We start from the raw sequence: 27972 nt of genomic DNA, 5'->3' as shown, positions 1-27972 counted from the left end.
CAACTTCAGTACTTTCAACAATAACAATGCTACTGTTAAATAAGACTAATAAAAGTGTTCTAAATGCTGTTGTGTTTGAGAAGGAAGGTCACAAGCAACTGGAGTCACCGCTGACCAAACCAGTGCCACGTTTGGAGGGAGTGTTTGCTTCCTAGTTGAAGCAGAGTCATTCAGCACTACACCAGTACTTTGGCTATTCATTGCCCAATGTCAAACTTCTCATTCCTGAACACGACCACAGAGAAGCTAACAAAATTCAGCTATAGGATCATTTAATTACAGCAAGGTTGGCTGTCAAAGCATGGAAGGTATCTCACTTCATTGGCCACTAAGGACTCGATTCAGTGCTTAACCACAGCTGTCTAGGGCCACTGAGATGCTCACAGTTTCCTCTGTCCTTACCCTGCCATCTCAGAGGGCTTGGGGTCTGTTTCTTTCATTGCTGTGTTGTACCTTGCAGCCCTATCTGGGTGTTTTATATACCCCTGGGGAATTCAAAGAACAGTGTGCCTCGCTAAGGCCCTAAGGCTTGGGTCACCATGGAAAACCAACAACTCATTAATCTTTTAAAACGGAAAGGTCATGGCAAATTTTCACATTTGACTCCATCTCTTTATTCCCTTTTCTGGCCAGCCCTGACTTGGGGATACCTTTGTGGGCTCCGTGGGCTTGGGCAGCCTGCTGGCCATCCTCATGGAAAACCGGCCCCAGCAAGGAGACAGGGTGAGGGATCCCCAGCCCCCCTGCCCTCACGGGACCGCAACAGTCCACACAGCAAAGGAAGTAAAAAAGAGGCTCGAACCAAAAGAACAGTAAGCATCGAGGGAGGGGGGAAAGGCCTGCTCTATCACAGAACTCAGCACACAAATGACTGTGAGCGACTTGCAGCCGCAGCTCGGCCGCTCGCACGGCTGTGCCAAAGGGACGCGGACACCAGAGGCACGGCCAGCGTATGCCGCCCGCACCGCAACCTCACGAAAGGTGAAACACCCGTTCCAAGCACCAGCGGAACCGAAACCCCGGCTTATAAAGCCGACTCCTCCGCTTCCTGCCCCACTGCCGGCCCGCCGGGAAACGCGGTGCCTGCGCCCGCCCCGAGCCCCACCCCCCCGCTGCGGGCCTTTGGCGCCTGCGCACGGTCGGTTCGTGCGGGGCGATGGAGGCGCTGCGGCTGTGGCCGCTCTGGCTGCAGGGCTTGGCGCTGCTGTGGGGCTGCGCCGGGATGGGGCTGGCGCACCTCACCGCCACGGCCCCGCCAGCACCGGCGCAGGGTAAGGAGGGGCGGGGAGCCGCGAGGCAGCGCGTTGCCGTGCGTTGCCGTTCCCTTCCCCTTCCTCCCCGCGGAGAGGCTCGCCTGTGGGTGCGGGCCGTGGGGCTTTCCCCGGGTGTTTGCGGAGGGCCGCGCCCGCTCCTGAGCCGGGCTGCGGGAGGGGCGGGCAGAGGCCTCGCTCGCCCCTAGGCCTGCAGGCGCCGAGCGCCTTCCGGAGCGTTGGTGGAGCTCGGGGGGGTTGCCTCAGTGCCGTCCCCTGCCTCGGAGCAGGCTGACTCCGTGCGGCGGGAGGCGGCGGTGTGTGCGGCTTCCGGCTCGGCTGCCCGGGCAGGCAGCCTGCTCCCGAGGGGCTGGCTCCAAGCGTCCGACCGAAGGAAGGAGCGATGGCACTAGGGCTTGTACTGCTGGCCGGCCAGTGGGGCCCTGCGGTTATCGGGAATTTTCCTGCAAGGAGACAGCAATCGCCTAGGTTTTATCTTAGAACTTCAGCAGAGATACAGGGAGGCTCCTGGGTTTCTTCTCCCAGGTTGTCCTTCTGAAAGCAAGTGGAAGTTACCAGTAAGCTTAAATTGTTTCTCTATGTCAGAGGTCGAACTTAAATGCTTTGTATCTCAGTCTGCTATGGGTCTCCTGGAATGGAAATACTGAGTTTTCATTGCTTCAATCAAAATTATTGCTTGTATCTAGAAGTAGAAAAAAGAAAAAGCTAAATATTGTGTTAAGTGCTTGATGTTACTGAGGGGAAAATATCATCTGTATGTGTTTTGGTTTTTTCTAGCATGCTCAGAGTTTTCCCAGAGGTCCTGTGAAGAATGTCTAAAAAATGTTTCGGTAAGATTTTTAACATCCTTTTTGACTGAAAGTTTGGTGGGGGTTTTTTCCTCCCTTGATATGAAGTCAGATTGTTGGGGTTGGTTTGACTGTTTGGTGGGCGTTTTGATTTTAATAGTGAATCTAGTCAAACTACCCTTGATAAGAGGTAGTCTGTTATTTAAATGGTAGTCGGCTGATTTGCTTGCTTCCCCTCTGTCACACTTGATGCCGTGTCCTTTCACTTTACTAGGGTTACTCCATGATTTGGTCACTCAGGGTATTTCTCTGCTTTGTCTGGAGAGGATGGACACTGTAGAATCTAGGCTTCCAGTTTCAGTGTGGGCTTAGTGCTTTCTCAGCGCAGCAGAGCAAGTTGATGTTGCTGCTGGTTTAAACTCATCGTCATTTTGCAAGCAGCACTTAGTTAAATTGCCATCTTTTACAAGGGCTAGATAAACTGACTCTTCTGTGGCTGAAATGCCTTGCATTTCTTGTATGCTGAATGGGACAACTGGGAAATAAACTAGAAATGCTTTTTTTCCAGAGATGCCCCAAGTTAAATGCAGGTATTTAACTGAGGCAGACTGGATCAGTACTTTGTAGGTGTTCAGACTTACTGGCCTCTCCACTGACTACATCAGACCGTGTGTGCTTAACACTGCCAGGCTAGGTCACTGTTCTGGTAGCAGAGTGTTTAGATTTCCAATGAGATTGCAATAAGGCAGAGACTTAAACCAGTAGAATTTGTTTCACTGTTCTCAGCTCAAAACCTTTTTAGCCCCACAAAAGCGTCATAAATACTGAAAAGGTGTCTGGCCCTGTGAAATAGAAGAAACTCCCATATTTAAAGTGAGAGATTGTTTTGAATTCTGACTTCAAGTGTCACTGAAAAGAAATACTTCCTCAGTGTTTAAGTTACTGCAAAACTTTTTCAGTAGGGGAAATTGAGAAATATTTAAACTTACCTGGTTTATGCTTGTCTTAAGCATCATTTGTCTTTTTTAAAGGAAAGAATATTAATTGCCTTGTATTGGTGTGGTTATTGTGTGTTGTCAAACTTATATGTTGTTGTCATAATCATGACATCATGTAAAGAACTCTTTGTCTTCAAAAGTATAAAGTAGGAAGTGGAAGATATGGATCATTAAAGATTAAATGTTCAGCACTACCACTGGTGTAACTGTCACTTCAAATAAGTGCTGCTGCAGATACATGAGCTCAGCTTTTATTAACCTGAGAGCTATGTGCTCACCTTGTGAGAGAAAGAAATCCTTTAGCTGTGTTTGTGCACTGAAGACGCTAACAGAGTTATAGATACATTATTTTCAGAATCTGTCAAACCAGATCCAGGCTTGTTCTAGTGACAGAATGATGGGTGATTCAGGGCAACTGCTTCAATAGCATCAGTGTTAACCGTGAAGAAAGGAGTTTAGATTCGATTCAGACCATTCATGCATACATTAAAAAATTACAGAACAAAGCCATTAGTTTTTATATGAGTAATACAAAAACAAAGGATTGCTGAAATAATTTTGTTTGCTTCAGTTGAAAAATCAGATTTTCATATTGGTGATAATATAGATAGCAGCAGCAGATAAAAATGAAAAATAATGTTTGGTGAATAGAGAAAAACAATTCCAAACAAATCCTTAAATGTAGTAATTTAGTTCAGTTAAATAGAATTATGATTAAAAATGCTCAAATTTGGTTTATCATAATTATTATTTGGTTGGTCTTTAGAGTTGATGAATACCTATTTTCTTGTGTTTTTATCAATAACTTCTGAGTGGTGATTTGATAGATATGTTATTGCATTTCATCTTACTCATTACACCAAAAAATAATGCAGAAGGGTTTTGATTAGAGCTGTTGAATCTTGAAACTGAATTTATTTACTTGAAAGAAATATTTACTGCTAGGACTAGCAGATTACCAGATGTATTAAAACTTGAACTTTATCTGTTACCAGACGGCGCGTAAATATCTATTGATTAACGTCCTGAGAGAGTACTCTCTCCATGTTCTAACTCCATATGACTGTGTAAGGCAAAATATGTAACCCAAATGCTAGATAAAGACAGATTTTAAATAGATACATTTTAAAATCTGTGTGCATGTGTAGAGCCTCAGCATTCTAGAGAATTTTCCAAAGTCTCATTTTTAACTTCTGAGTAGTCTACCAAACGCTTTTCCCCTTAGCTATTTATTTTTGTCATTCTTATCTTTGTCCTAATAACAAATGTATGGAGTCTTAAGTTCTTGTGGCAAATGGATTTTAGGCAAGCTAGGCCTTAAAAAAAGGAGCTAACAACAGCTATAGGAAATTATATGGTCAATAAATGTAGCCAATTTTTTTTTTTTGAAGGAAAGGTGGTGATAATCAGTTGCATACATCTATCTAATTACAGAGGAAGAAGCATTCATTTTGTGTTTGTAGTTACTGTCTGATCTCATAACAGTGAGAACACATCCTTAAAGTGCATGTGGACTGAATTAATGATGTTGCACTTTATTTTAGTAGAGTTTCACACAGGTAATGAAGTCAGTGATGTCCATCAGAGTGTGAACGTGGTTCCTAGCATACTCTGCAACAGATGTATGATTTACCTCTAAATAAAATAATCTTTTCAGTCTTCATTCCTAGGTTTTGTAGATGAGGACCAAAGTTAAGGAAATGCTTCAGCCTTGAGTGATTTTTGACAATTAGCTCAATTTTTACCATTGGGAATGAGTCACTTGAAATATTTTATTTTACTTCAGCCTCTGCAGCAATCAGTAGCTGTATCAGGTATTGCCTTTTGGGCTACCCATGTTTTTAGTAGTTACATGCAGTAGTCTCCATCAGAGTCATAGAGTTGACCTTCCAGTGCTCCTAGTTGTCACCAACAGTATAGAGTTGTTCAGGCTAGCAGAGACTTTGAGTCATCTAGTCCAGCCCCCTACTCAGAACAGGGTCAATGTTACATTCAAACAGGTTTGACTTTTAGTCTGCCCTACTTTTGAACTGTCTATTCTTATTAAATAATTGATCCAGCAAAAATAAGGATGTTCTCATCTAACATCCTTAATTGAAATTTAAACTTAGGAGGGCAGGATTTCTTACAAACATTTTTTTGCCTTAATTATTTTTGTTGATATGTGTTTATGAGTATATTTGACTTGTACAGTCTACCAACTACAAAATATGAATAAATTTTTCTTGTCTTAACTTTTTTCAAGAGAGCAGAATCTACTGCCAGTGGTTTCCTTTCTATTTAATGTTTTCTAACCCTTTAGAGCAAGATAACAGACTTTGTGCAATTGAGGATGTATGACAGAAATGTTCTTGATGGTATTGTTAGATAGAGCATAGTTTCTCAATAAGCTCTTTCTAGAATGAGTCTTAAAAACACCCTGTTCTCAAGGATTCCTTTTACTGTCATCCAAAACTTCCTCACTGGTTGAGTTGCATGGTAAAGGAATTTTGAATGACTATCTAGTTTAACAGATGAAAAACAACGCTTAAGCTTGATACTTAGTGGTGACATAAAAAGCAGAAATGTTGTGCTGATATTATAACTATAATACATGTAAGAAATATCAAATTTTAAAAATATCCAGATATGTAAGTGTGCACAACTATGGTACCTAATGTACTTGGCAACACAGATTGGATAAGGCTGTATCTCTTATAATCTTGTAGCAAAACCTCCTGTAGAGTTGTAGGGGTTCTTTATTTTTTTTCTTTCTGTTGATAGTCAAATATAGGGCTGAAGTAAGATTATAAGGGTATCTTTAATCATCAAAGATACCAAGTGTTTTAAAATTCTGGACAGTTGGCTTTCTGGTCTTGGTTTTTTTGGTTAATTTCAGTAACTTTAGACCCAAAGCCATTTTATCTTCAAGTATACAGAGTACCTCAATATGTTCCCAAATATTGTCAGACTAGTGTAAATATTTATTACCTTTGTTACCTATAAGTACAAAATGCACTTACTTGGTTTAGGCTTATTTAGGAATTGTACCAGAACTTCTGTAGGTCTTGTACTACAGAGCACTTTCAATGTGTCTGTACAGTACTGTATGTGCTTAAGAATTCTGTCGGTGGAGAGGAGCATGAAATTGTAAATGGTTTTTGAAGATCGATAATGTGTTTTTTGTTTCTTTTGCACAGTGCCTTTGGTGTTACACCAACAACACTTGTATTGATTACCCTGTAAGAAGCATTCTTCCACCGTCTTCATTATGTTCGCTCTCAAATGCTCGATGGGGAGTTTGCTGGAGTAGGTACTAATTTTACTTTTGCTGTAGAGAATTATTTACAAGCATGATTAGATTAAAGTAAGACTACCCCTTGCTAGAGCTGTTTCCAGATGACTTATTTGGAGGGGTGTGGGGAGGAGGCAGTGGTTATAATTTGGAACCATGACCCCTAATCTTCAGCACTTACAAAACAGTCACTGATAACGGTTCTTTGTGAACAGCCAGTACAGTTATTCTGTACTGATTCAATGGCTTTAAAACATTTACTATGTAGTGAAATTCTCTTGACACTGAAGTCAAGACTGGGAACTAGTCATATTGGAATGTTCTGAGTATTTTGTGTATGTAGTCAAGATTCGCCTGTTTCTTAAACAGTAGTTTTGAGGTACAAAGAAATAAAGTCATTCCCTGTTGACAAAGGGCGACCATTCTTACCTTTTCAAAATATCTTAAAATGTTGGATGCTATGCCTAGATTCACGATTTTTATAATATATTCCAGAGGCAGCAGTGAACCAATACCACAGGAATGGAGCCAACCAAAAATTCTTGAATGCTGTTTTTGCTTAAACAACTGAAAAAAATGTAGTCGGTTGGTGCTGAAGGTGATGCAGTTAAGGTTAAAAAAAAAAGCTGCAGAGTGCCACTGTAGATTGTAGTGCTGCATCATTTCATTGTTCTTGGATTTCCTTTTGCTTTGCATTACAAAATACAGTGCAGTGCATGTGCTGCCGTTGGGGTGAAATCTTCAGAGCTGTTTTTGCAATACTGCAAATACAGATCTAAATTCAGAATAGACTGGAACAGAAAACAATAAGACATTGGAAAGCTTGTCATGTGAGATAAGAGTACATCTTCAGTCCAGCAAAACAAAGGTGTGCTGCTTTCTGTGTATTTGCTCATGGACACCAGAAGGTTAAATGACAAAAACAAGCGGGGATGAATGATCAGTAACTGTGTTAGCTGTAAATTAGAAGAAAGTTATCACACTTAGAGCAGTGAGATTATGGAATACTCTTTAAATTAGAGTAGCAGAGGTAGAAGATTGCTCTTAAAGTGGAGCATGCAAGTTTCTGAACACTACCACTTCATATAATCCCTGAAAACTGAGGGACTAGATTGGACAGTACATGAGAACTTTACCAGTTCTTCGTTCTTAGCAGAAGGGCTCTGTGTTGTGAGAGAAAGGATTTATGCTTAGTCTTCTTGAGTTTTTTAGAGCTACAGAAGGTATATAATTTCACTGATAAGGCTTTCAATATTACAGTAAATGCTGTTGCTATGAACTGTTAAGCAGACTTTTTTTCTGGAAGTGTGGTGGGTTGATTCCTGCCAACAGCTAAGTACCCACACAGCTGCTTGCTTGCTCCCTCCTTCCTCTGGCCCCAGTGGCTTGGTGGGAAGAAACTAGGAAGAACAAAAGCAGGAAACTCATGAATTGAGATGAATGCAGTTTAATAGGGCAAGAAAAAATGGGGAGTGGAAAAAAAAAAAACCCACCAACAAACCACCAAGCAAAGGAAATCACTTGCCACCTCCCACAGGCAGACTGATGGTCAGCCACTCCCCAAACACTAGTCACCTTGGAAGCCAAATACACCCTCCACTTTACCTTTATCTCAGGTTTCATTGCTGATCCTGGCGTTGTGTGGTGTAGAATATCCCTTTGGCCAGTTTGGGTCAGGTGTTCTGGCACTGGCCCCTCCTGGCCCCTCCAATTTCTTACTTGCCTCCAGCTCTACTCACTAGGGAGAACAAAGTTGGGGGAAGAAGAAAATCGTGATGTTCAAGCTTATTCAGCAACAGCCAAAACATTGGTGTGTTATCAGCACTGTTTTAGCCAGAAATCCAAAACATGGCATCATATTAGCTGCTGTGAAGAAAGTTAACTGTCCCAGCCACACCCAGTACAGAAATGCATTTACGCTGTGTCCCATTGCAAAGCAGTGATTGCTGGTGTCTGCTGACACTAAGGGTGTTCTTGGCAGTTTACTCTTGCTATAGAAATTGCTTCGAGCTTGGCCATTTGTGTTTCTAGATTGAATGCAGCTTAAACAGAGAATGGAGCATATTCTCAGCAAAAAAGGTAAAAGCGTAAAAAGAAAAAAGGAAAAAAAACAAACCAACAACAGAAAAAAACAGATATGCATTTCCTTAATAGATTTTTTTTTTTATAAATTAGATGTAGCAACATGCCATGGGGATATAGGGTCTTACTGAGACGTCCCCTTTGGACACAGGAGGAAAACTAATTACCTTTTGAGCATGGTGGTGTTTTGCAAATAAAATGAAGATATGAATGTTGGCCATAATGAAGCTGAATATTGCACCTCTCAAAGTCAAAAACAAATGACTGCCTTCCAGTTAAAATTTTTATGGAATAAGACATGTTGACAGCTTATTAACCAGCAGTGAAGAAAAAAGAACAGTATAGAAGCAAGGTAATACAAAGTAGCTTAATTGTATTGTTTTTCAGGAATAAGCAAATGAAGTAGATAGTGGAGACAGGAATGCAGACCAAAAACTGACAATCTTTTTCTGCATTTTGTTAATAGGTTCAAAATATATTTTTTGCTTCTATTAAATGCCATTTAATAAGTAAATAGAATGGCATTTAAAAAAGTAAATAGGATACTTTAAGGAAAATTAAATGGAGATTAAAACCATTTTTTTTCTACTTCAGTGAAAGAAGTGTATTTAGTTGTCTGTAATTTGTAAAGGAGTAACAGAATGAGAAATGTGATATGGTGAAATGTTACTTTCAAAATTTACAGGTTCAAGATTTGCTTGTGGATTGTAACGAGAAACTGTGTATTAATCTGTATTATAACCTGTAACACACAAGCAAAAATGTTTACTGGGATCTAATCTTTGGCAGGATCTGTGAAGGGTATTCCTTGGCCAGATGTGAGTTGGTGAGATCTGTAGAGAAGTAAGACTTTTGGCTTGTGCATGTGACCAGAGAGGATAGACCCTCTGAACTTCACTTGCTAAATTTGACTGTCTTATCACTAGTACCCTGAAGCAGTAAAAAGTGCATGTGCAGCTACTCTGTATTACTGCAGCAGTGTGAAGCTGCTGAACGTGGCAGAGTTCAGAGGGATTTATGTGGGAGAGAGGAGATGGACAGCTTCCCTCATCAGGCTTTAAAATAGACAATGTGGCATGTGTGTGGGGAGAGGTGTTCAGTGGTTATCTCTGATACAGCTTCCCTAACTGATTTCATTTTGTCCTTTGTTAGGTCCTTTAAATAACTCCTCAGAGTTGTGTCTATAGCATTACTGTCATCCCTGTCTGCTTTCTTCTTGGGCTTCATTCTTTTCCAGGATAACAGGTTTCAGATTCAGCTACAATTGTTACAGTCTATGCAGTTAAAATAATGCACCATGACCACCCCATTTGTTAATTACTCTTTGGATGCAGAAGATGTCTTCACAAGTTTTATGGAGAGTTTTATATTGGCTTCTTCAGATCCTCTGACATAGTCTTATTACATTTTACTCTTTCTCGAACTGCTGCGTGTAATGTGTGTACACTGACGCTGCATTTATATGGCTCTTCTTGTTCATGCTGTACACTGGCTAAGATTGTGATTGGGAGGATAGAACTGTGGAATGTATCATAAAGTATTACAGGATGACTTTTAATAATTTGCTATATGTAGAGAGCAATTTTACTTAATGTCTGTTCAGTGTAGATATGCAAAATTCTAATGTGATATGCTGAGTTTTAATGGGGGTATTTGCAGAGAATTGTGGTTTTGATTATTTTTGGTTTTGTACAGAGGTAAAAAAAATGCTTGGGGGGGGAGAATTATCAGAAAGACAAATGTTAATGCTGGAGTCTAACAAATTGAACATATTCATATTTTTCAGTAAACTTTGAGGCTTTAATTATTGCCATAGCTGTAATAGCTGGACTCATTCTGGTGTCCATAACAGTCTGTTGCTGTTACTGCTGTTACTGCAGAAGGTGTTCCAGGAGGTAAATACACATATTTGTTTCCTTTACTAACTTTGGGTCCTGGTCTTCCCTTCCTACAATTTTTACTTTCCAGTATATTAAGAATCTTTTCATTTGGAAGCAATTTTAGTCAATTTTGAGACAACCAAAAAAGAGACACTAGAAATTATGCTAGAATGATGCTGAAGTGATGTTACTAGTGGTAGCATTACAGATACATTAAGTAAGATACTGCTTTACCTTTCCACATTTTACACTTCCTTATTAAGATTGGACAAGAAGTATTTCAGTGGCCAAATAAGTACTTGCTTCTTGTGATAACAGAACAATCTCTTTCAAGGCAAGCTTATGGTACAGCAAAAATGGACCAGGTGGGTAACAAGTAAGTGAGCAACAATGTCATACAGCACTTGGTATCTGTGCTTCAGAGTTTTCTCTAGAATCTGTCAGCAGACAGGCAGCATCTAAGTGATTAGCTGTCTGTGCCAATTCAACAAAATACTCTATATGTAAGATGATACTTTTTTGCTCTAAGATACTAAGTGACTGACATTTTCAAGTAAAGTAATACTTGAATAATGTAATAATTAATGTAGTAATAATGCAAAGATGAAGTGGTTTTTGGATCTTGGAGAACTTGTAAAAATTCTTTTCCTACTTGCTTCTTTAATTGGCTAATATCCTTCAACAGGAGGGAAGTAGTTAATGAGTGGGAAGTGATCAGTGATTATTCCCTTTTGAAACACCTGGAAAGCCTTGTTTATAGGGACAGCATAATATGTTTCCTTGTGTCACTGAAGTTTTAGAGCTCAGGTTTCTGGGCAGTGTAGTTCCAGCTAGCTCTGTTCCTTTTGTTGTCACTCATGTGAACAAAATGGGGACCTTATTTCTTGATCTGAAATAATTTCTATGCTCAAGTGCCTGTAATTCATGGCTCTTGTTTGGTGTTTTTTTTAAAGAATTTATGCAGTTGTACAGTGTTCAGTGCTGACCTTCAAGCCAGAGAAATACGGTACATCTGTGGCTTTCAAAAAAGGAGAAAACAATTGTAAATGACATGTCATTCCCTCTTCTCCCTGAGGAAGATGCATGCACCTGTTCTGCTGGTAGATTGGTCTACCAAATCTGTCCTAGTGCAAAAATTGATAACTCCTTAGCTCTATGCTGATAAGCCCTGAAGATGTATAGAACTGTTTTAGATTTTATGTAAGATCTGCCGACTTCCTCTGTAGAAGAACTGAGTAGGCCCTGTGGCTGACATGCCAACAAATAAAGCTTGATTCCTGTGAAGAGAGAGATTTGTGCCAGACTTCAGTTTTAGTAGCTAAGTCGTCAATCAGTACTGTAACATCTAATTCCAAAAATAGAGGGTTAGTTGAGAGTCATCTTATGCCAGAACTCCAGAGGTGTCAAGCTTAATCTTCTGACACTCAGAGGATTTAAAGGTCTTGTCAGAGTGGGGTCCAGCTTATTTCAGGAGGATTCAGAATGTATTATTACACTGGAGCCTGATACATTACTGGCTTTAAACCCACTGATTCTCAGCAGGAATTCTTTTGCTGTCTGCTTTCTTAGTTTGAGGACTCCTTTTTCCATAGAGGGACCTTTTTTAAATGAATTGGAAGAAGGAAAACTTGTAGAAATGTAGTATTAGATCTGTTTTACTGACTTCTTACATGTATTGTCTCAAGTGTAACCTTGTTTTGCAGAAGCGTCAGTATTCCTTCTGGGAATCTTCAAGCTGTGAGGTCTCAATGTTGACGAAGCCAACTTGTATCTTTTCCCTGAACCCAGAGAGTACCTGGGTGCCTTAATTCCCACATCAGTAACGTAGCAGGCTTACCCAAGTCCATCCCTACTGCAGGAATCCTAGGACTGTTAGTGCATTGTTTCAGTTCATTATTTTTATCCTATGTTTGGACTTTCAGAGTCTGGTTCCATGCACTTGAAAGAACTTTTCATGAAACTGTACTAAATAGACTTTCTTGAACTTCTACAGTTTAACAACTGATTTTTAATTTTTATAATTTCAGACTTTCTGAGTTTTGAAGAAAAACTAAATTCCTTCAAAGTCCCTAGAAATCAGAAAATATTTAATGCTTCTTTGAATTATAGGGAAGAAATATATTTTCTGAATACTATACCAGCATTTTATTGATGTGGGTTTCTATTTTGCAACATGAGTGTGAAATGAGACTATGACATAGTTATAAGACACTGAGGTCCCTAATAAAGTAGTTTTACAGAAGGATGCCCAAGAATTGGAGCTTCTAGTCTTCCTGGACATGATAATATTGATAATTGTTTAGTTTTACAAAGGAGTCTAGCATAACCTTCCAGTAAAGATGACCTGTTGCATGTGTTTTCTGCTGCTAAATTCCCCTAAGATTTTTCTAACTCCTTAAGTAGAAACACAAATTTTCTAGTTCCTTCTTTTTTATGTGAAGCATCACATGGATTCCCAATTACTAGATTATATTTAAATGACTAAGATGTTCAAAGACATGTATGGACTGATTGAGCAGGTAGAAAAATTGAATTCAGATTTCCAGTTCTGGTGTCTGTTAAAACATATGACATGCTATAAATAACCACTGGATGTCACTCTTGCTTAACTTGTATGTTGGTTGCTGCAGATGTGTGATACTATAACTCTTTTTCTCTGTTAGCAGTTGTGTTAATATTGTAAATATTCATATCAAACATCTTCAGATAGTGCATTCAATTTTGAAAAAATAGTACCTGGAAAAGCATGACAGGTGTCCATTCACTAATCCTGAAGAATTGTCATTAATTGTCAAGAAAAAATAACAGACAAATAACTATTGTTTGGTGTTTGCTTTACAGTTCTACAGTTCTTATGTGTATCTAATGGTTAAGTGAAGCTGAGCTTTCTTCAATGCAGGTCACAAAGCTTAAGTACATGCATTCAGTAGAGCATATCTGCACATCCATAGCTCAGATGTACTGTGTAGGCGTAGCGTTTCCCAGAATCACACAGCTGATGCACTCAGGTAAATCCTTGTTCATTCCAGAACAGGGAAGGCAGCTGCCAAGACAGTTCATGCAGACTGCTTTCCTAGGGGCAGCTTGAGATTGGTTAGTGGTATTTGTTGGAAAGATAAATTGTTCTGGCATCAAAGACTTCTTCCGGGGGGCAATGATGGACTTAACTATGCATGTGCAGTACGCTTGCTCTAAAATGGGGTGTGGCACATGGGGGAAAATGGCAAGTAGGACAGTCTGCAACCTGTTCCTAAAAGTCTTTAAATTGTCCTGTGGAGTCTGACGTGCACATTGGGCGCTACAGTGGGTGAAGCGCTTGGGTTTTATAAAACGTGAGAGGGTAATTCTACAAATCTGTCAATTATACTTACTTGGCAATGAAGTTTTACATGGCTGTGAAGAAGTATCTCAGGTCAGATTATAAATACTTTCTGAAAATAAGTCAGATGACTAAACAGTGATTGCCTAGCACTGAAACTGCTTTTTTCCTCTTATGCTTTCCTTCCCTCATTTTTTAGTAGACCAGATGAAGAAGAAGAACGGTTAGCTAGAAAGAGAGAGGAACGAAGACTACAGTCTCTTCAGAGGTAAGTCTTGACAGCTTGATATATAGCTATATACTTCATGGTGATATAGGAGTATTCTGCCCTTTTAAGAAATACAGAGGGCACTAAACAGAGGCATTATGGAGTTAGGCATGACAATGTCAGGTTTTTACAAAACAGGGCCTATTGTGAGCTTTGTGAACCTCATTAGGAGCCTGTATTTCTGTAGGTGAACAGGGAGGGAGTAGGTTGATCCTCACTGTGGCAGGTACAAGTGCTCTGTGCCAGCCAAGAGCAAAGAGGAGAGATGTCTGAGATCTTGCCTAGTCTCTCCTGTACTGATGCCTATCTGTGGCATGCATTAATACCAAAGTGAAACTGGGATTCAAAGGTGAAAACTACTTTTTGGATTCATTTGGCAACTGGTTCTTTTTCTTTTAAAATCTGGCTGGGAAATGTAGACAACTTGATAGATACTTATTAGAAATTTTGCTCAGGAAATAGAAAACTTTGGCTTAGATTTCACTTTAGACTTAATCCCTTGTTTCCATCCTTTATATTAAAGCTGTAGCACAGTGTATAAAGAAGTGCAAGAGTGAGCAGTGATACATTCCTCCTCGGTGAGAACGCCGTTCCTTCAGATGTAGTTTCTTATAGCTTAGTACTCCAGTGACTCTTCATGTTTTTTTACATTATTCTTTAGATAAACAGTTTTTATAGGTAGGACCATGATACTTGGTACAAACCAGTGTACCTTTTGAATCGTACTTCCTTTCATAGTTTTTATTTTGGAGATTCATTTGGTTAGGACTCTGTCTTGCTAAAGCTAACCCACTAGGCTTGGAACTGTCAGATGTGGGTTTGAATCCCCACAGACTGCCAAGGAAATTGATCCTGAGCTTGCCACTTCGTGGTTATGTTCTGCAAGTACTTGGCTGCCAAGTAACAGGTGGGCACCTTGACTGCCTTGCTGCTGCCTGCTGTTTTCTCCTGAACTGAAGCTCATAGTTAATAACAAGCAGGGATTGCAGGGAGCAAGGCATACTTGCAGATGAGACCCCTCAGGGAGCTTTTTGCATGAAGATATTAAGTTTCTCTATTACAAATGTGCATAAGAAAACAAGGTAGGTAGGTAAACATGCTTGGTTTGCTCAAACATATTACGTTTCTGAGGGGGCACAGAAGTGGAGCCAGTAAGGTTTCCTTATGGATGTACCTACTGTTGCTCCTGCCTCTAACTGGCAAGAGCTGGGAGTGTCTTACTTGAATGTGCACAGAAGGTTAAGAAATAGGTGGCCAGTTTAGAAAGTATGCTCATCTGCAGTTGTATTGCACAGTTTCTGAGATAAGTGATGTTAAGACTTGCAATGGATCAAAAAAGAGAAATTTTCCTACTTGTTAATCCAGTTCCTTTGTCATGGCACAACAGGCAGAGTGCTAGTGCAAAGGTGATGGTTTTCCTGTAAAGCTTTTGTCTGAGATCACATAGTATCACATGGAAACTATACAGAAATAAGGACTGTCTTTATACAGAAGGCTGCTTTAAGCAGAATCTTTCTATTCTCTTCCTGAGATCCCTTGCCTCATACAACATCTTCCTCTTATGAACACAGACAGCAGGTATCCTGTGGTCAGGTTACACTCAGTAGGTAAACTTGACTCTTCCTGTTCTCTTCAACCTCTCCTCTTCTACATGAATTTCACTTCATCACCCTGATTCCCCAGTTCCTCCTCCTGCAGTTTGGCCAGGTTGCTTTGTTTCCTACACTGCCTGGGCTGAATAGTGGAAAGGGATGTAAGGGAGATGAGTATCTCAGGGAAATAGTAGTGGAAGGTTTTGAGTCAGTCTTTCTTGTTTGGTTTTCTCATCATGCTTTATCTACATGCTTTCCAAAGTGCAGTTGCAGGGAAAGACCAGTTCAGCCCTTCAGCTCCATAGGAAGCAAGATAATTGCTTCTGAGGACATACAGGATCTGATGTAGCAGTAGGAATTGTTTGGAGGTGGAATATGCATAGGGCAGATGGGATCTTTGGTGAATTGAGCTGTCAGTGCTTAACAGTTTTCTGCTGAATATGTGCAAATTGGAATCAGGGGAAAGTCACAACTTGTCTAACTAGGTTGAATTTTGATAGGGGCAACAAACAGTGTATTTTTTTGTTAGAGGAACATTGTTTTGCCAGATAGTATATCGTTTCCTCAAAATATATAGATCCTGGATCATCCTAGTGAAACAATTGGTTTTTTTAACTAACCAAAATAGATATTCTCTTTGAAATATAGGAAAACTATTTGAGGAATGATGGAATGATTTCCATTTAAACTTCCTTTGTGTTTTTCCCCCTTCACAAAGGGGAGAGGAGGAAGGGGAAGAATGAATTGATTCATCAGACACCTGGTTTGTGTGAATAATTAAGCAGAATCTCTCTATTCTTTTCCTGAGATCCCTTGCCTCATGTAATCTCTTCCTCTTATGCAGCACAGACAGCAGGAATCCTGTGGTCGGGTTACCCTCATAACTATTAGATACATTAGCTATGGTCTTGAAAACTGTCTTATGATTAGACAACATCGTTAAAGGCATCCAATTTTTATATAGCACAATAATTTATTCTCTGCATAGATGCCATGCTGGATTTTAGAAACTAGTAGTTTTAACTTTTACTTGCTGTACTACTTAAAACAGTAATACACCTTATATCTTTTTAGAATTATTATATTGAATTAGGATTCTGAAACACACTGTATTCAGAGATAAATTTTACCATTATACTCCCAACTGGAAAGCATTAGGGAATCTTCCAATATTGTGTCTTGCTTCTTATATATAGACGAATACCTCAGTGTGTACACATTACTTCTATGTAGAAAAAAAACAATGTTTTTCTTTATACTTGCACATATCTTATTTTGACGTTGATTAGTGAGAAGTTATAGGGAATCTTATAGCAACAGAAAGATAAGGTATATAACTGATAAATGTGATTTTTTAAAAAAAATTTGTAATTGCTTACTAATTTAAAAATGCTGTCGTCTTTCAGATGTAATTATATTTTGCTTACGGCTCAAAACAGTGAATGTTCTTCTGATACCTTTATTTGTTGCAGGAAACATGAAAGAAAACTGAAGCACGATGAAATACGTAAGAAGTATGGTATGTGGTAATCTTTTGATACTCAGTATCTAAATTGATTCCTTCTTGCTAATTATTATTAAAATTCACAGCAGAAACAAGCTGCTTTATGAGCAGCAGAAGTAATCAAGCCCAGTTTCCTACTGATGCATGTTTTCCGTCACCTTAACACCTGATCTCATTGCTGTTATACTCCTGTTCTTCCTGCACTGACTCTCCTGCAGGGCAAGAGACGATGGGGTGCGTGCTTGGGGTGGGCATTTAAATATATTGATTACAATAAGTAGTTCTTTTTGTCTCTTCCTAAGTAAGAGTACTGATTTTTTTTTTTTTGAGGGGGTGGTGGGGAGGTGTTCTTGAACTTGATAAACCAATCTAGTTGAAATTGGCTAGCAGACTCACGGTCATTGAAGGAAGATAGACTAGCAGATAGCTTGATTATTTTTTTTTTTTAAGCTTGCTTAAAAAAAGATGGAGGATGCAGCCAAACATAGGGATTAAAATTGTAGTGTTTTCCTTGTTTTTAAGTGGAGCTGTGGTCCAGTAGGAGAAGCATATTGCAAGACTGTAGGGGCTGCTGTGTTGTATGGGAGGCTCTTATTATCTAGGCTTGTCAGTGCTTGCACTCTTCATTTGATTTGTTCATAGGGTTAATGGTACTGTGTATGCAGAGACAGATATGCTAAAACTGTGCTGCACTTTTTATTATGCAAATGGCACTCATGTCAGAGAAGGTGATTCTAGGGGTCTGAACAGTCACTCAAAACTGTTAATTTTCATCTTGTTAAACTGATTGGCAGAGTCTGGGAATACCGTCATGAATCTGCAGCCTGCCCTTTGGCTGATGCAGAAGTGATACAGACAATCTCTTTAGGGAATTCTCTGTCTGGGGAACACTTGGAAAAGTATGCTCCTTTGCTGGAATGGAGGAAGAATTCACTGGAGCTTGAGCTGCAGGAGGAAGAATGTTGTAGAAACTAGAAGTAATTTTTGTTAAACATCAGTCATGAACTTCAGTCCTGTGGGGTTTTTTTAGGATAATTGACCTGGTATCCCAACCACAACTCAGTTTCAAGAGGTTTAAGTGGTTGACAACAATAGTCCAAATTTAAAGAACCAAAACCCAAACAACATAAACTAACACACACTTTTTGTGGTGGCTTCTCCTTAGAAGATACCTTAGAGTCAATCTCAACAAGTTTGAATCATTGGGCTAGATCTAATGAAGAACTTAAGACAATGGCTATGTATCCAAAATAACACACCCTCTGTACAGATATGCATATAACTTTGCATCTCCTTGAGGCAGTGCAGCTAAGAGGAGTGAACAAGGTCCTGAATTCAGGATAGCAGTTAGTGTACCAAAGCGCTGCACTGGGGTTAAGTGATGTTTCATAAGGCTGTGTTCGGTTATATTCTGCTTGTGAAACTAGTTCGCTTGTCTCTGGATGGCCCTGCATTTTAGTGAGGACAATTCTCTCTTCAGAGCTTAACCTTCAGACCTTTGTGGGATGCTTTTTTGGGTCTTGTTGGAGCACTTGAGTTTCCAGAGGAATATAACTGTATAATTCTGTGTCTCGAACGCATACACAAAATTCAACAAATCTTTTAGCTATACTGTGCATGCAGTTGTATGAGAGCTAGTGTCATTTTTGCCTCCACTTGAAGCATGTTAATCTATCAATGACTTAATTAGAAACAAGTTCATGCATTCATTGTGTTAATGGTAGGTGTGCCTTCTGATAAGGAGTCAGGCATATTCACTTCATGCAGTTTTGCAGTGCAGTTTATCTGTAAAAGATCATAATTCCAATAAAAAATTTCAATAGCGAACTTCTAATGAAGTTTATTGACAAGTTTGCTTTATTGCACATTCGAAGATTAATTTATATTATCAGATATTTCAATTTGATTCTCATAATTTTATTTTTGTCCTAAAGAAAGACCTGATTCTTAAATGAATAGCTGGCACATTCTGAAAGGACGTATGTAACTGAGGGAAAATGAAAGACAAAATATGTATAAATTCTGAAATCCCTCAATATTATTGCTGATGTGTATAGTTCATATTCTGATAATCTACAGACAAATGGTTGTCAAAATAATTGAGACACATAATAGAGTAAGTTTTGCTATAGCCTTGGATCTTCTGTCTTCATTTTTCACTGTCTAGTAAATACATATGTTAGCATATTAAACATAATCTAATAAAAATTACTGCAAGTAATTATGGAGACGCCAGATTATTCTACACTCTTATGCACTGCAGAGAGGATTCTCAGTTAAGTAGGCATGGATGAGTGGCAGAATGACAATGACTTTGTTAACCTGACTCTTAAGATTAAGATGATCATGCCTGAAATTTGAGTATTTGGTTGGCTTTAAGGGAATGCCTTTTCCCATTTCATCCACCAGCTTTCCTTATTCCATTTAAATGGTAATTACACATTTATAATGCATTGCAGGTGTCACTCTAGCCACAGTCCTTTGGGAGCATTGGAAGCAATAGAGAGCTTTAGCAACCAGGAATACATAATTTGAATTGTTTCTTTGTTGCACAATTTGATAGTATTTTTCATTTGCTCACATATATGAATGCAATATGATTACACAAATTATATGTTGACTGTTAGAAAATTTTAAAGTAGAATTCAGAGTACTTTGCAGCTTGTGTAGTATACAAAGGAACTACAATTTAATTGCTGGTGCATTTGCTGCTATTGTATGTTCAGTGTAGCAGTAGTGAGAAGCTGCTTTGTTATTTATTTATTTTAGTATTCTGCCTGGTATTACTGGAAGGATTCTCCCTCTTCACTTTTGCAAAATTATTGCCTCTCATGATTTTGGGTTTCCACACCACTTGCTGCAGTTCTGCAAAGGTTTTGATCAGCTAATTTAATGATATGTAATCCTATCTCCTGTATTTTATGTGAGATGTTGATTTTTATATTCAGCAGTTTGTCACAGTAAATGTTCCTTCTGTTAAAGATAGATGCTTTATCTTGACCTTCTTTTGTGTTCTGAATGCAAAGCAGGGAAACCTTATATTGCTATACACCTAAAGTTATTTAGTTTGTATGTTAAGAATAGAGTTGTTAAATTGGGGGTTAAAAATAAAGAGGAAAAGTATAAAAACGGGTGAAGATACACAGCATATCACAAACTAGTTAACTTTTTTCAGCCTATACAGTCTCTTGTAAGTATTTCACTAGTTAATTCTATTTTTGGGCAGTGCTGATATGTGATGAGGGTCAGATCTCAGTGACTGAGAAGCTGCATAGTTAGCATAGTATATAAATGAATATGCAGGAAAGAGGTGGTAATTTTTTAGAATTGCTGTGTCATTTTGTACATATTAGGAGGCCTCATTATCTTTCATTAGCTTGTATGAAATACTTGACTACTATACCTTTCAAATTTTTGAGTGTTTCTTAAATACTGTGAAATAGGTCAAATACTAACCTCAAAATAAAGGTAAATAGAAATAAGATGTTTTAAGTTCTTGGGAGTGTCCATGTGTCAATGTTTCAAGTTCAGCAGTAACATGTAATGGACTCTATTGCAAACAAGACTCCTGAACCTGCAAACATCTAGCTTCTCTGAGCCTGTAAGTGTAAATTACCGGTTGAGTAGACAGTCTCATGTCAGATGGGAAACAGTTGAGAGAGACAACTCATGTCTGGTTCAGCGCAGCACATGAGCTTTAGTTGAACTAGACATGCTATCCAATTAGCATAGGCTTGCAGCTCCTCTTTGAGTGTCACAGCTAAGAGCAGCTGTGGCAGCTGACAGGAGCTTTTTGTCATGCTCCTTTTTTGTCTCTCTGGATTGCTTTTGTCCACTTACTGGAGCCTGATACAGCTTCTTCAGTAAGAATTGGTGCAAGTGATGAGCTGCCGTCTCCTTCCTCTTAATGTAATCTTATGATGTACTTAGAATGCTGAGGATAAAAGAAATTTAAGTGCTGGATGCAGATTTGAGAGCAAGAGTGAGAGCAAGGTCTATCAGGTGTTGTAACCTCTATGGTTATCCTCATTTGGAAAGAGGGCTTGCTGTTTCTCTTGAAGTACCTTCTTTCCTGGGAGGTGAATTTCTGAAGTCATGACCGATAATACTCATGCTGGATTGACCCAGGTTCTTATGAGCTGTTTAGTTCAAGTATTGTACCATAAAACAGATCAGAGAACTTTAAGTTAAACTTACTAATGCTTTATTGGTAGTAACTATATTCATTCCTAAAACATAATTCAGTAAAATTAAAGCAAGTACTACAGGGAATGACACTTGCAATAATGAGTAAAAATGACACATTAACTTGAAAATCGAGGACTAGTTATCTGAAATGGCTTTTGGCTGAGTGTTTTGAGGTAGGAGCAGAAAAAAGTATATTTGGCCCTCAGAATGGTATAGGAAAAGTTTATCAGGAGTCTTACAGTGTCCTCTGATTAATTTGAAATTGGCACTACTGGATGTAGAACATGGTTTCCATTGGATTTCAGCTGTTTAAGCTGTAAGAGAACAATTGTCTAGTGTTTTACTGTGCCACTTTCAGACCTATGAAGTGTCAAGTATGTATCTTGAAAGAAATATAAGAAATACATAATAAGCACTTGCCAGGAAGTATATACAAAGAAACATGCAACCTAAGTTAATTTTGTCAGGGAAACTGGTACCGCTTCTTGCCACTTTGTAGAAAATTTATTTGAAGTGTGGTGCCTTGATTTCTAAGTGGAACTTAATGAGTGCAGGGAGTTTATGCAATGCCAATTGTAATACGTTAATTTCTAGTGCTGTTGTTAATTTTCTGCAAATGTTGTGTAGATGTGTTTTGGAAGAGGTAAAATATAGGAATACTGCAAAAAATTTTGAAAATTTCACTACTTGTTGTCTTTCAGGTAACTAAATATATTTATATATATATAAACTAATATATATATTAGTTAATAATATTAAATATATATATATAATATTTAGATCCTAGCTGCCAAAGTATTAACATGTCTGGAGGAAGGTGGGGGTCTGGAAATAAAGTAAATGTTTCTTCTTTCTATTTGGATTGGGGTTGTATTCATGCAGGAATGTTACCTGAAGGCACTAAAGGTTGAATGGTAGGTCAAGGATAAGAGCTTTTTTATTGTGTGTGAGCTTACTTGTCAGCTAGAGTAGACATAACAGACATTAGAACTTCTTGTTTAAACGCATGAAAGGTAAGATTAAATTTTGAGAAGTAACTGCTTTCTAAAAGTTTAAAAACATAAAAATTTCAACATCTCAAATATTTTAGGTAGAAAATTCTTGACAATGCTGTTATCTAACCACATTCTTATTGCACAAATGCTTAAAAGATTATTTTAAAGCAATTGCAGAAAGGGGTAGTACCTTTGCAAGATACCGTGTCAGGTAAATGGACTGTATTTCATATTACCTGGCTGAAGCTTTATAAATGTGACTGGCTTACCCCATTTTTCACAAGGGCGGGCCATTACGTATGAAAGCTGGTTTTGATTTTAACTCTTTACAAATTGACTGCTTGTAATCTTGTCAGTTTGAGTAATTACAGGATTTTTCATACTTATTCCTTAACATTTGCTATTCCCTATCAGGTAGTTACAGTTACTGATACAATAATCAGCACTAAGCAGTTGTGTTTCTTGACTGACATCTTAGAATTACCTGGCAGTTCAAAAGTGCAACAACTGCAACAAGGTAGACAAGTATAGTCTGCCTTCAGTGCCATTAGCTTTTGACTTTCAAATAGAACAGTGAATGTTCAATATCTGTGTGCAGGTGCACATGGAAAAGAGGTATGATATGAAAAGGTCTGAGAGGAGTTCTTAGAAGACTTGGCAGTGACTAGTGTGATCTTTGTATTCCACTGTTGTGAATCTGATCTTTGTGAATTGGGGTTGTTTAGCTTAGCTGTCTGTCTCCATGCCTTAAATGAGCTAGAGGAGTCCAGACTTGCCAGACATCAGTATGAAAGTCTTGGTAGAAAAGGTAGTGGTAGTGTTCCTGTTCTTTCACAGCAAAAGGTCAGCTTCTGGACTCTTGCGGTATTCCTTTATTTTCAGTACGTGCTGCTGCCTAGCCCAAGTCTGGTGTGTGGTTCAAAGGCTCTTTTGAAATAGTTTCTGTGTGGTTGAGCAATTGCTGTTCTAACCCTTATAGAAAGTTGGTATGCATATCCAGACACTCAGCATAATAGGATGGCTTTGCAATGCTTTCTGTGACAGTATTCTGGTGAAGTCATTAAGGATTTTCATGATGGAAACATACTGCAACCTGGATGAAGTGATGCTCTTGTTCTGGTCCCTGGAGGTTTCAATGCATGTAGAAGTGATCTTCATTTGTTCTTAGAGATTATTGTCCTGTTGCAGAAATGCTGTAAGTGGCTGAATGTGACAGATAGTTGTATATAATCAAAGTAGAACTAAGGGGTGGAGAAAGAATTGAGAGCAGCCCTGAGGAGAAGGACTTGGGGGTGTTGGTGGACAAGAAGCTCAACATGACCTGGCAATGTTCACTTGCAGCCCAGAAACCACATCATGGGCTGCATCAAAAGAAGCATGACTAGCAGATCAAGGGAGGTGATTCTGCCCCTCTACCTCCTGTGAGACTCCACCTGGAGTACTCTGTCCAGCTGTGGGGTCCCCAGTAAAAGAAGGACATGGAGCTGTTGGAGCAAGTCCAGAGGAGGGCCACAAAGATGGTCAGAGGGCTGGAGCACCTCTCCTGTGAGGAGAGAATTGGGGTTGTTCAGCCTGGAGAAGAGAAGGCTCTGGGGAGACCTTATTGCAACCTTCTGGTACCTGAAGGGGCCTACAGGAGATCTGGAGAGGGACTGTTTATCAGGGAGTGTAGTGATAGGACAAGGGATAATGGTTTTAAGCTGAAGGAGGGTGGATTCTGATTAGATATTGGGAAAAAAATCTTCTCTGAGGGTGATGAGGCACTGGAACAAGTTGCCCAGAGAAGCCATGGATGCCCCTTCCCTGGAAGTGTTCAAGATCAGGCTGGATGGGGCTTTGGGCAATGTGGTCTAGTGGAGGATGTCCCTGCCCATGGCAGGGGGGCTTGGATGGGACCTCAAAGATCATCTAGTTCCAATGCAGGCCTTTCTATGATTCTATGATAATTGAAATAAAACTAAGTCAAAGTAGCAGCATCTTACATTTTTAAAAGGATGGTGATCTTACAATAACTTGAATTTATAAACTGACCAGTCTGAATCTGTTCTTGAGCAATTTCTATGCTTAAATTTTTGTAGACTTGACTCTATCACAAATGTATTTTGTAGGGAATACCTCACAAATGAGAAATGAGTTTTCTGTAAGAATTTTCATGGAGAAATGTTCTCTCCCTGCTAAATCATGAAATACCTATTCATGATTGTAGTCTGAGAAATAAAGAGTGCTTAAGAACACTTTCAATTTATTATACTTGGGGATTTGGGTAATAGAGTAACTATTACAAGTCAAGAATTGCCTTCTGGTATTGTTATATAGAGTGCCTATTGCAGTGAGGTCAGTAACTCACAGTTTTGATGCAATACTGGGAAGAAAATAAATGCAGTCCTGTTCTGTTTTACAGGTCTTCTCCAGGATTCTGATAATCCATACAGCAGATTTGAGAATGAATAAAGCTGAGCACCTTCCACTAGAGCTGTAACTCCAGAATAAAGGAAGATAATTTGTTTTCATTTGTCCTTTGGGCCCTTTTTTCCCAAAGGTGTTTTCTTCCTGGTTGTAAAACTAGGAGTGGATAAAGACTTCATGAAGTACATGTTTCTATCTGCTACCTGACTAGAACTAATTTTTTATAAATGCTTTTGGTTGTTGAAGTGTTCGCTGATTATTTTTATGGTGATACTGAAGTGTGAAATACTATGTTTCCTTCTCTTAAAACTGTATTTTATTACTTGATGTAGATGGCTAATAGTTACAATCACATGTTTGAATTCAGTCTTAACTGCTACTTAAACAGATATTCCCATGTTCCTAAATAAAGATATTTTTTTTTCCCCTACTGTATCATGTTTATAAAACTAAAGGCAACATGGAAGCATAGCTTAACACAGCAGAAATAGCTATTATGTACTACCATAATGTGAGAAGTGAGTGGAGTTTTTTCCCCCCCTGGAAAAAATCTTCAAGACTGTAATGTCTAAGGGTTGAGAGGGGACCATATTTGTGTCTCTCACGGAAATGTTAATAGCTACTTTGCATATATCACTGATGTGAAAAAGTTACTTCAGTTAGCAACATTTGAGGAAGGTCATTCTTGAAATAAACATGATTATGGGCTTATGTGTGTCAAAATGTAAGAAGAAACAACAGTCTGTGACCACTTTCTTCTGTAAGATCAATCTATAATTAACAAAAAGTTGCCAAGATTCTGCAGCTGACCCTGGTCAGCAGCTAAGCATGACCTAGCTGTTTGCTCTGTCCCTCCCTGCAGTGGGATTAAGGAGAGATTTGGAACAGAAAAAGCAAGGAAACTCTTGAGATAAAAGACAGGTTAGTAAGTGAAGCAAAGGAGGGTAGAGGTATGCAAAGGCAGTCACTGCATCCCAGAAGCAGACCTCTGCCTGCCCTCCCCTCAGGTTTTTGTTGCTGAGCATGATGTATGGCCTGGAATATCCCTCGGGTCAATTCTGGCCAGCTGTCCCAACTGTGTCCCCTCCCAGCTTCTTGCCCACCCCTGGCCTACTTGCTGGAGCAGGCAGAGTGGGGAAAATTAAATCATTGATGCTGTGCAAGTAATGCTCAGCAAAAGCCAAAGCACTGGGGTGTTACCAGCACTTTTCTAGCCACAAATCCAAAGCAAAGCACTGTACAGGCTGCTTATGAAGAGTTACCTCCATCCCAGCCAAAACCAGTACAGTAAGAAAGCAGTATTTTTTATCTTTTTATTGTTCTTTTGATATTTCCATAATGTGATTTACTTCCACTTTTTTTTCTTAGAGGTGGTTTATTGAGCATTTTTACTAGCTTACCAGTATGATGCAACAAGCAAAGAGCTCTCCCCCCTGACTAATGCAATTATAAATAACCTCCTTTGCTGTAAATTATCCATTAAACAAATGTATAGTATTGAAGATGTTTGTGCTATTTTTATCAATGTTCTTAAAATAAACACTTTAACATCTTTAATTTGGTTCTGTTTAATTCTGTTGTTCCATACAATTTTAAATTAACTTGATTTAAAAGAAGTGATCAAGTATGAGTTTGGCAGAAAAGAAAGGATGTGTTTTTGCTTTTGCTGTTTTTCTGACAGAAGAATAAAATCTTAACAGCACATAGATATGGTGGGAGTTAAATTTTGTCTGTGGGTGATGCAGTGAATTGTCATTTCTTCAGTGCCTAAGAACCTGCCTCTACTTAGGCTTTAGTGACTATCGCTTATCACTGATTTTGGTACAGTGTTTGCTTCCATTCTTTATCTCTCTAACAGTCTCTCTGTATACAGTTTCTCAAGAATTTATATAAAAATGTTTCCCAGTTCCTGAATCTGTCTTGTAATTAGTGTTAAAAGGAAAACTTGATCATTATTCCATTTTCTTAACTCATGTTTAGCACTTTATTAGAGGCAGTGTGTTTAATTTTGTATGTTTCTTCATCTATCAGCTATTGTCAAGTCTGAAGTATTATTCAAATGGCTGTCTTTGAAGAATGATGGTCTGTGATAAGAGTGAGTTGATAGTGTGGAAATAAAACATGCTGATGGTTTTCCCTCGAGGTAACTTTTGCAAAAATGATGAAGCTCTGCCTGCTGTCTCACGACCCAAGTAGTGATGTTCCTGACTTAATAGAAAAGCATTTTTCTTCAGCACCTGCTACAGTATATGAAGGGCTGTCACATATTCTAAGAAAAGGAGGAGAGATGACCTTTCTTACAATTTCAAAGATAGCAAAGCACTTGGAGAACCAACATTTTTAGAGAATATGGGATGGGTGCTGCATTGCTGGAGAACAGTTGTGTTACATTGAAAGAGAAGGTTGAGAGAAATCGGTGCAGTGTCTCACACACCATGTTAGCTTGTCGTTCCTAAGCCATGGCTGTGGGCATCAAGGGATAACAACTGTGGTCATATTTATCTTAACCAAACTTGCCATATACTAAGCCTTAACCTTATAGTGTAGTCTATAATTTATGCAAAAGGTCAAGCTGGACATCTAATATTGTATAATTTTGCTTAAACAGTTAAAGACAAGACTGCTGATTTAATGACACTATTGTGGACAGCTGCCTTAAAGCTTAATAGCAAATGCAAAAATCCCCAAACAATCCTCAGACTTTGCAGATTATTTGACTTTTTTTTTTTTTTTTCTTTCTGTGTTCATTGGAGCAATTAATTGGATGGAAAATATCCTCATTGCAATATATTAATTGCAGCCTTCCTTGCTTTCCTGTATGTCAGTATTTCTTTCTTTTACAGAAATACTGGCTTTGGCTTATCAGTAGAAAGTATTTCAGTGTAGCCACAAGTAATTGGGAAAACAGCTGTGGAAAGAGGTAGCATTGTATCTTTGGTTCTCAGGTGTGTGAACAAAAGCATTTATCACTTTCAGTGTGAGTTTCCCCTCCTCCACACTTTTTCAACAAAAGAGATAGAAGGGATGCAGCACACAAAATGAAAGTAGGGAAACAGCATAACCTAAGCCTGAGAGCAATAATATCTGTGCTAATCATCTGTTTTTCTCAGACTTCCTTTTCATTCAAACTCTATTCTCTTTCCTCTGTCTCTACACTTTTTATTTTAGTGGGTTTTGCTTGTTAATTTTAGTAGTGAAGGCATTACTGTCTGAAAAGAAGAGCAATCTTGGAAATGCTAAAGTTAAAATGTGTGTTTATCTCTCCACAGAACTTCAAGTACTGAAAATTCAAGTGGGTCAGCTTTAAGAGTAATGTTGCTGGCTGTAATTTATTTATTTAAGGAGAATTTTAGTTGATTGAAGCATGCTATTTTAACTTACCTTAATGCAGGAACATACTTTTTGCC

The 27972-nt window shown here is 38.8% G+C and overlaps 1 protein-coding gene across 2 annotated transcripts; it reads left to right on the top strand.

Annotated features, from left to right (window-relative positions):
• The first annotated feature begins 1115 nt into the window (after positions 1-1115).
• PTTG1IP2 (PTTG1IP family member 2) lies at positions 1116-26122 on the top strand. Of its 2 annotated transcripts, none has more exons than XM_075746216.1 (7): positions 1116-1271; positions 2049-2101; positions 6237-6345; positions 10200-10308; positions 13815-13880; positions 16945-16991; positions 24561-26122. In XM_075746216.1, exons 1-7 carry the CDS (start codon positions 1157-1159, stop codon positions 24608-24610), a joined length of 549 nt encoding a protein of 182 aa, XP_075602331.1. In that variant the 5' UTR covers positions 1116-1156; the 3' UTR covers positions 24611-26122. The 2 variants fall into 2 exon arrangements, with proteins under 2 accessions (XP_075602331.1, XP_075602330.1); XM_075746215.1 differs by having other exon boundaries at positions 13812-13880.
• The last annotated feature ends 1850 nt before the right edge of the window (positions 26123-27972 follow it).

The sequence above is a fragment of the Balearica regulorum genome, chromosome 2 (assembly GCF_011004875.1).
Source record: "Balearica regulorum gibbericeps isolate bBalReg1 chromosome 2, bBalReg1.pri, whole genome shotgun sequence".
Taxonomy (NCBI): Eukaryota; Metazoa; Chordata; class Aves; order Gruiformes; family Gruidae; genus Balearica; species Balearica regulorum.
The sequence above is the reverse complement of the archived record's forward strand: the minus strand, read 5'-3'. Positions and strand labels throughout refer to the sequence as shown.

Coding starts and splice junctions, on each gene's coding strand:
- PTTG1IP2 (XM_075746215.1), top strand. CDS start 1,157: ATGGAGGCGCTGCGGCTGTGGCCGCTCTGGCTGCAGGGCTTGGCGCTG. Junction 1,272..2,048: donor CCCGCCAGCACCGGCGCAGG/GTAAGGAGGGGC, acceptor GGTTTTTTCTAG/CATGCTCAGAGTTTTCCCAG. Junction 6,346..10,199: donor TCGATGGGGAGTTTGCTGGA/GTAGGTACTAAT, acceptor CATATTTTTCAG/TAAACTTTGAGGCTTTAATT.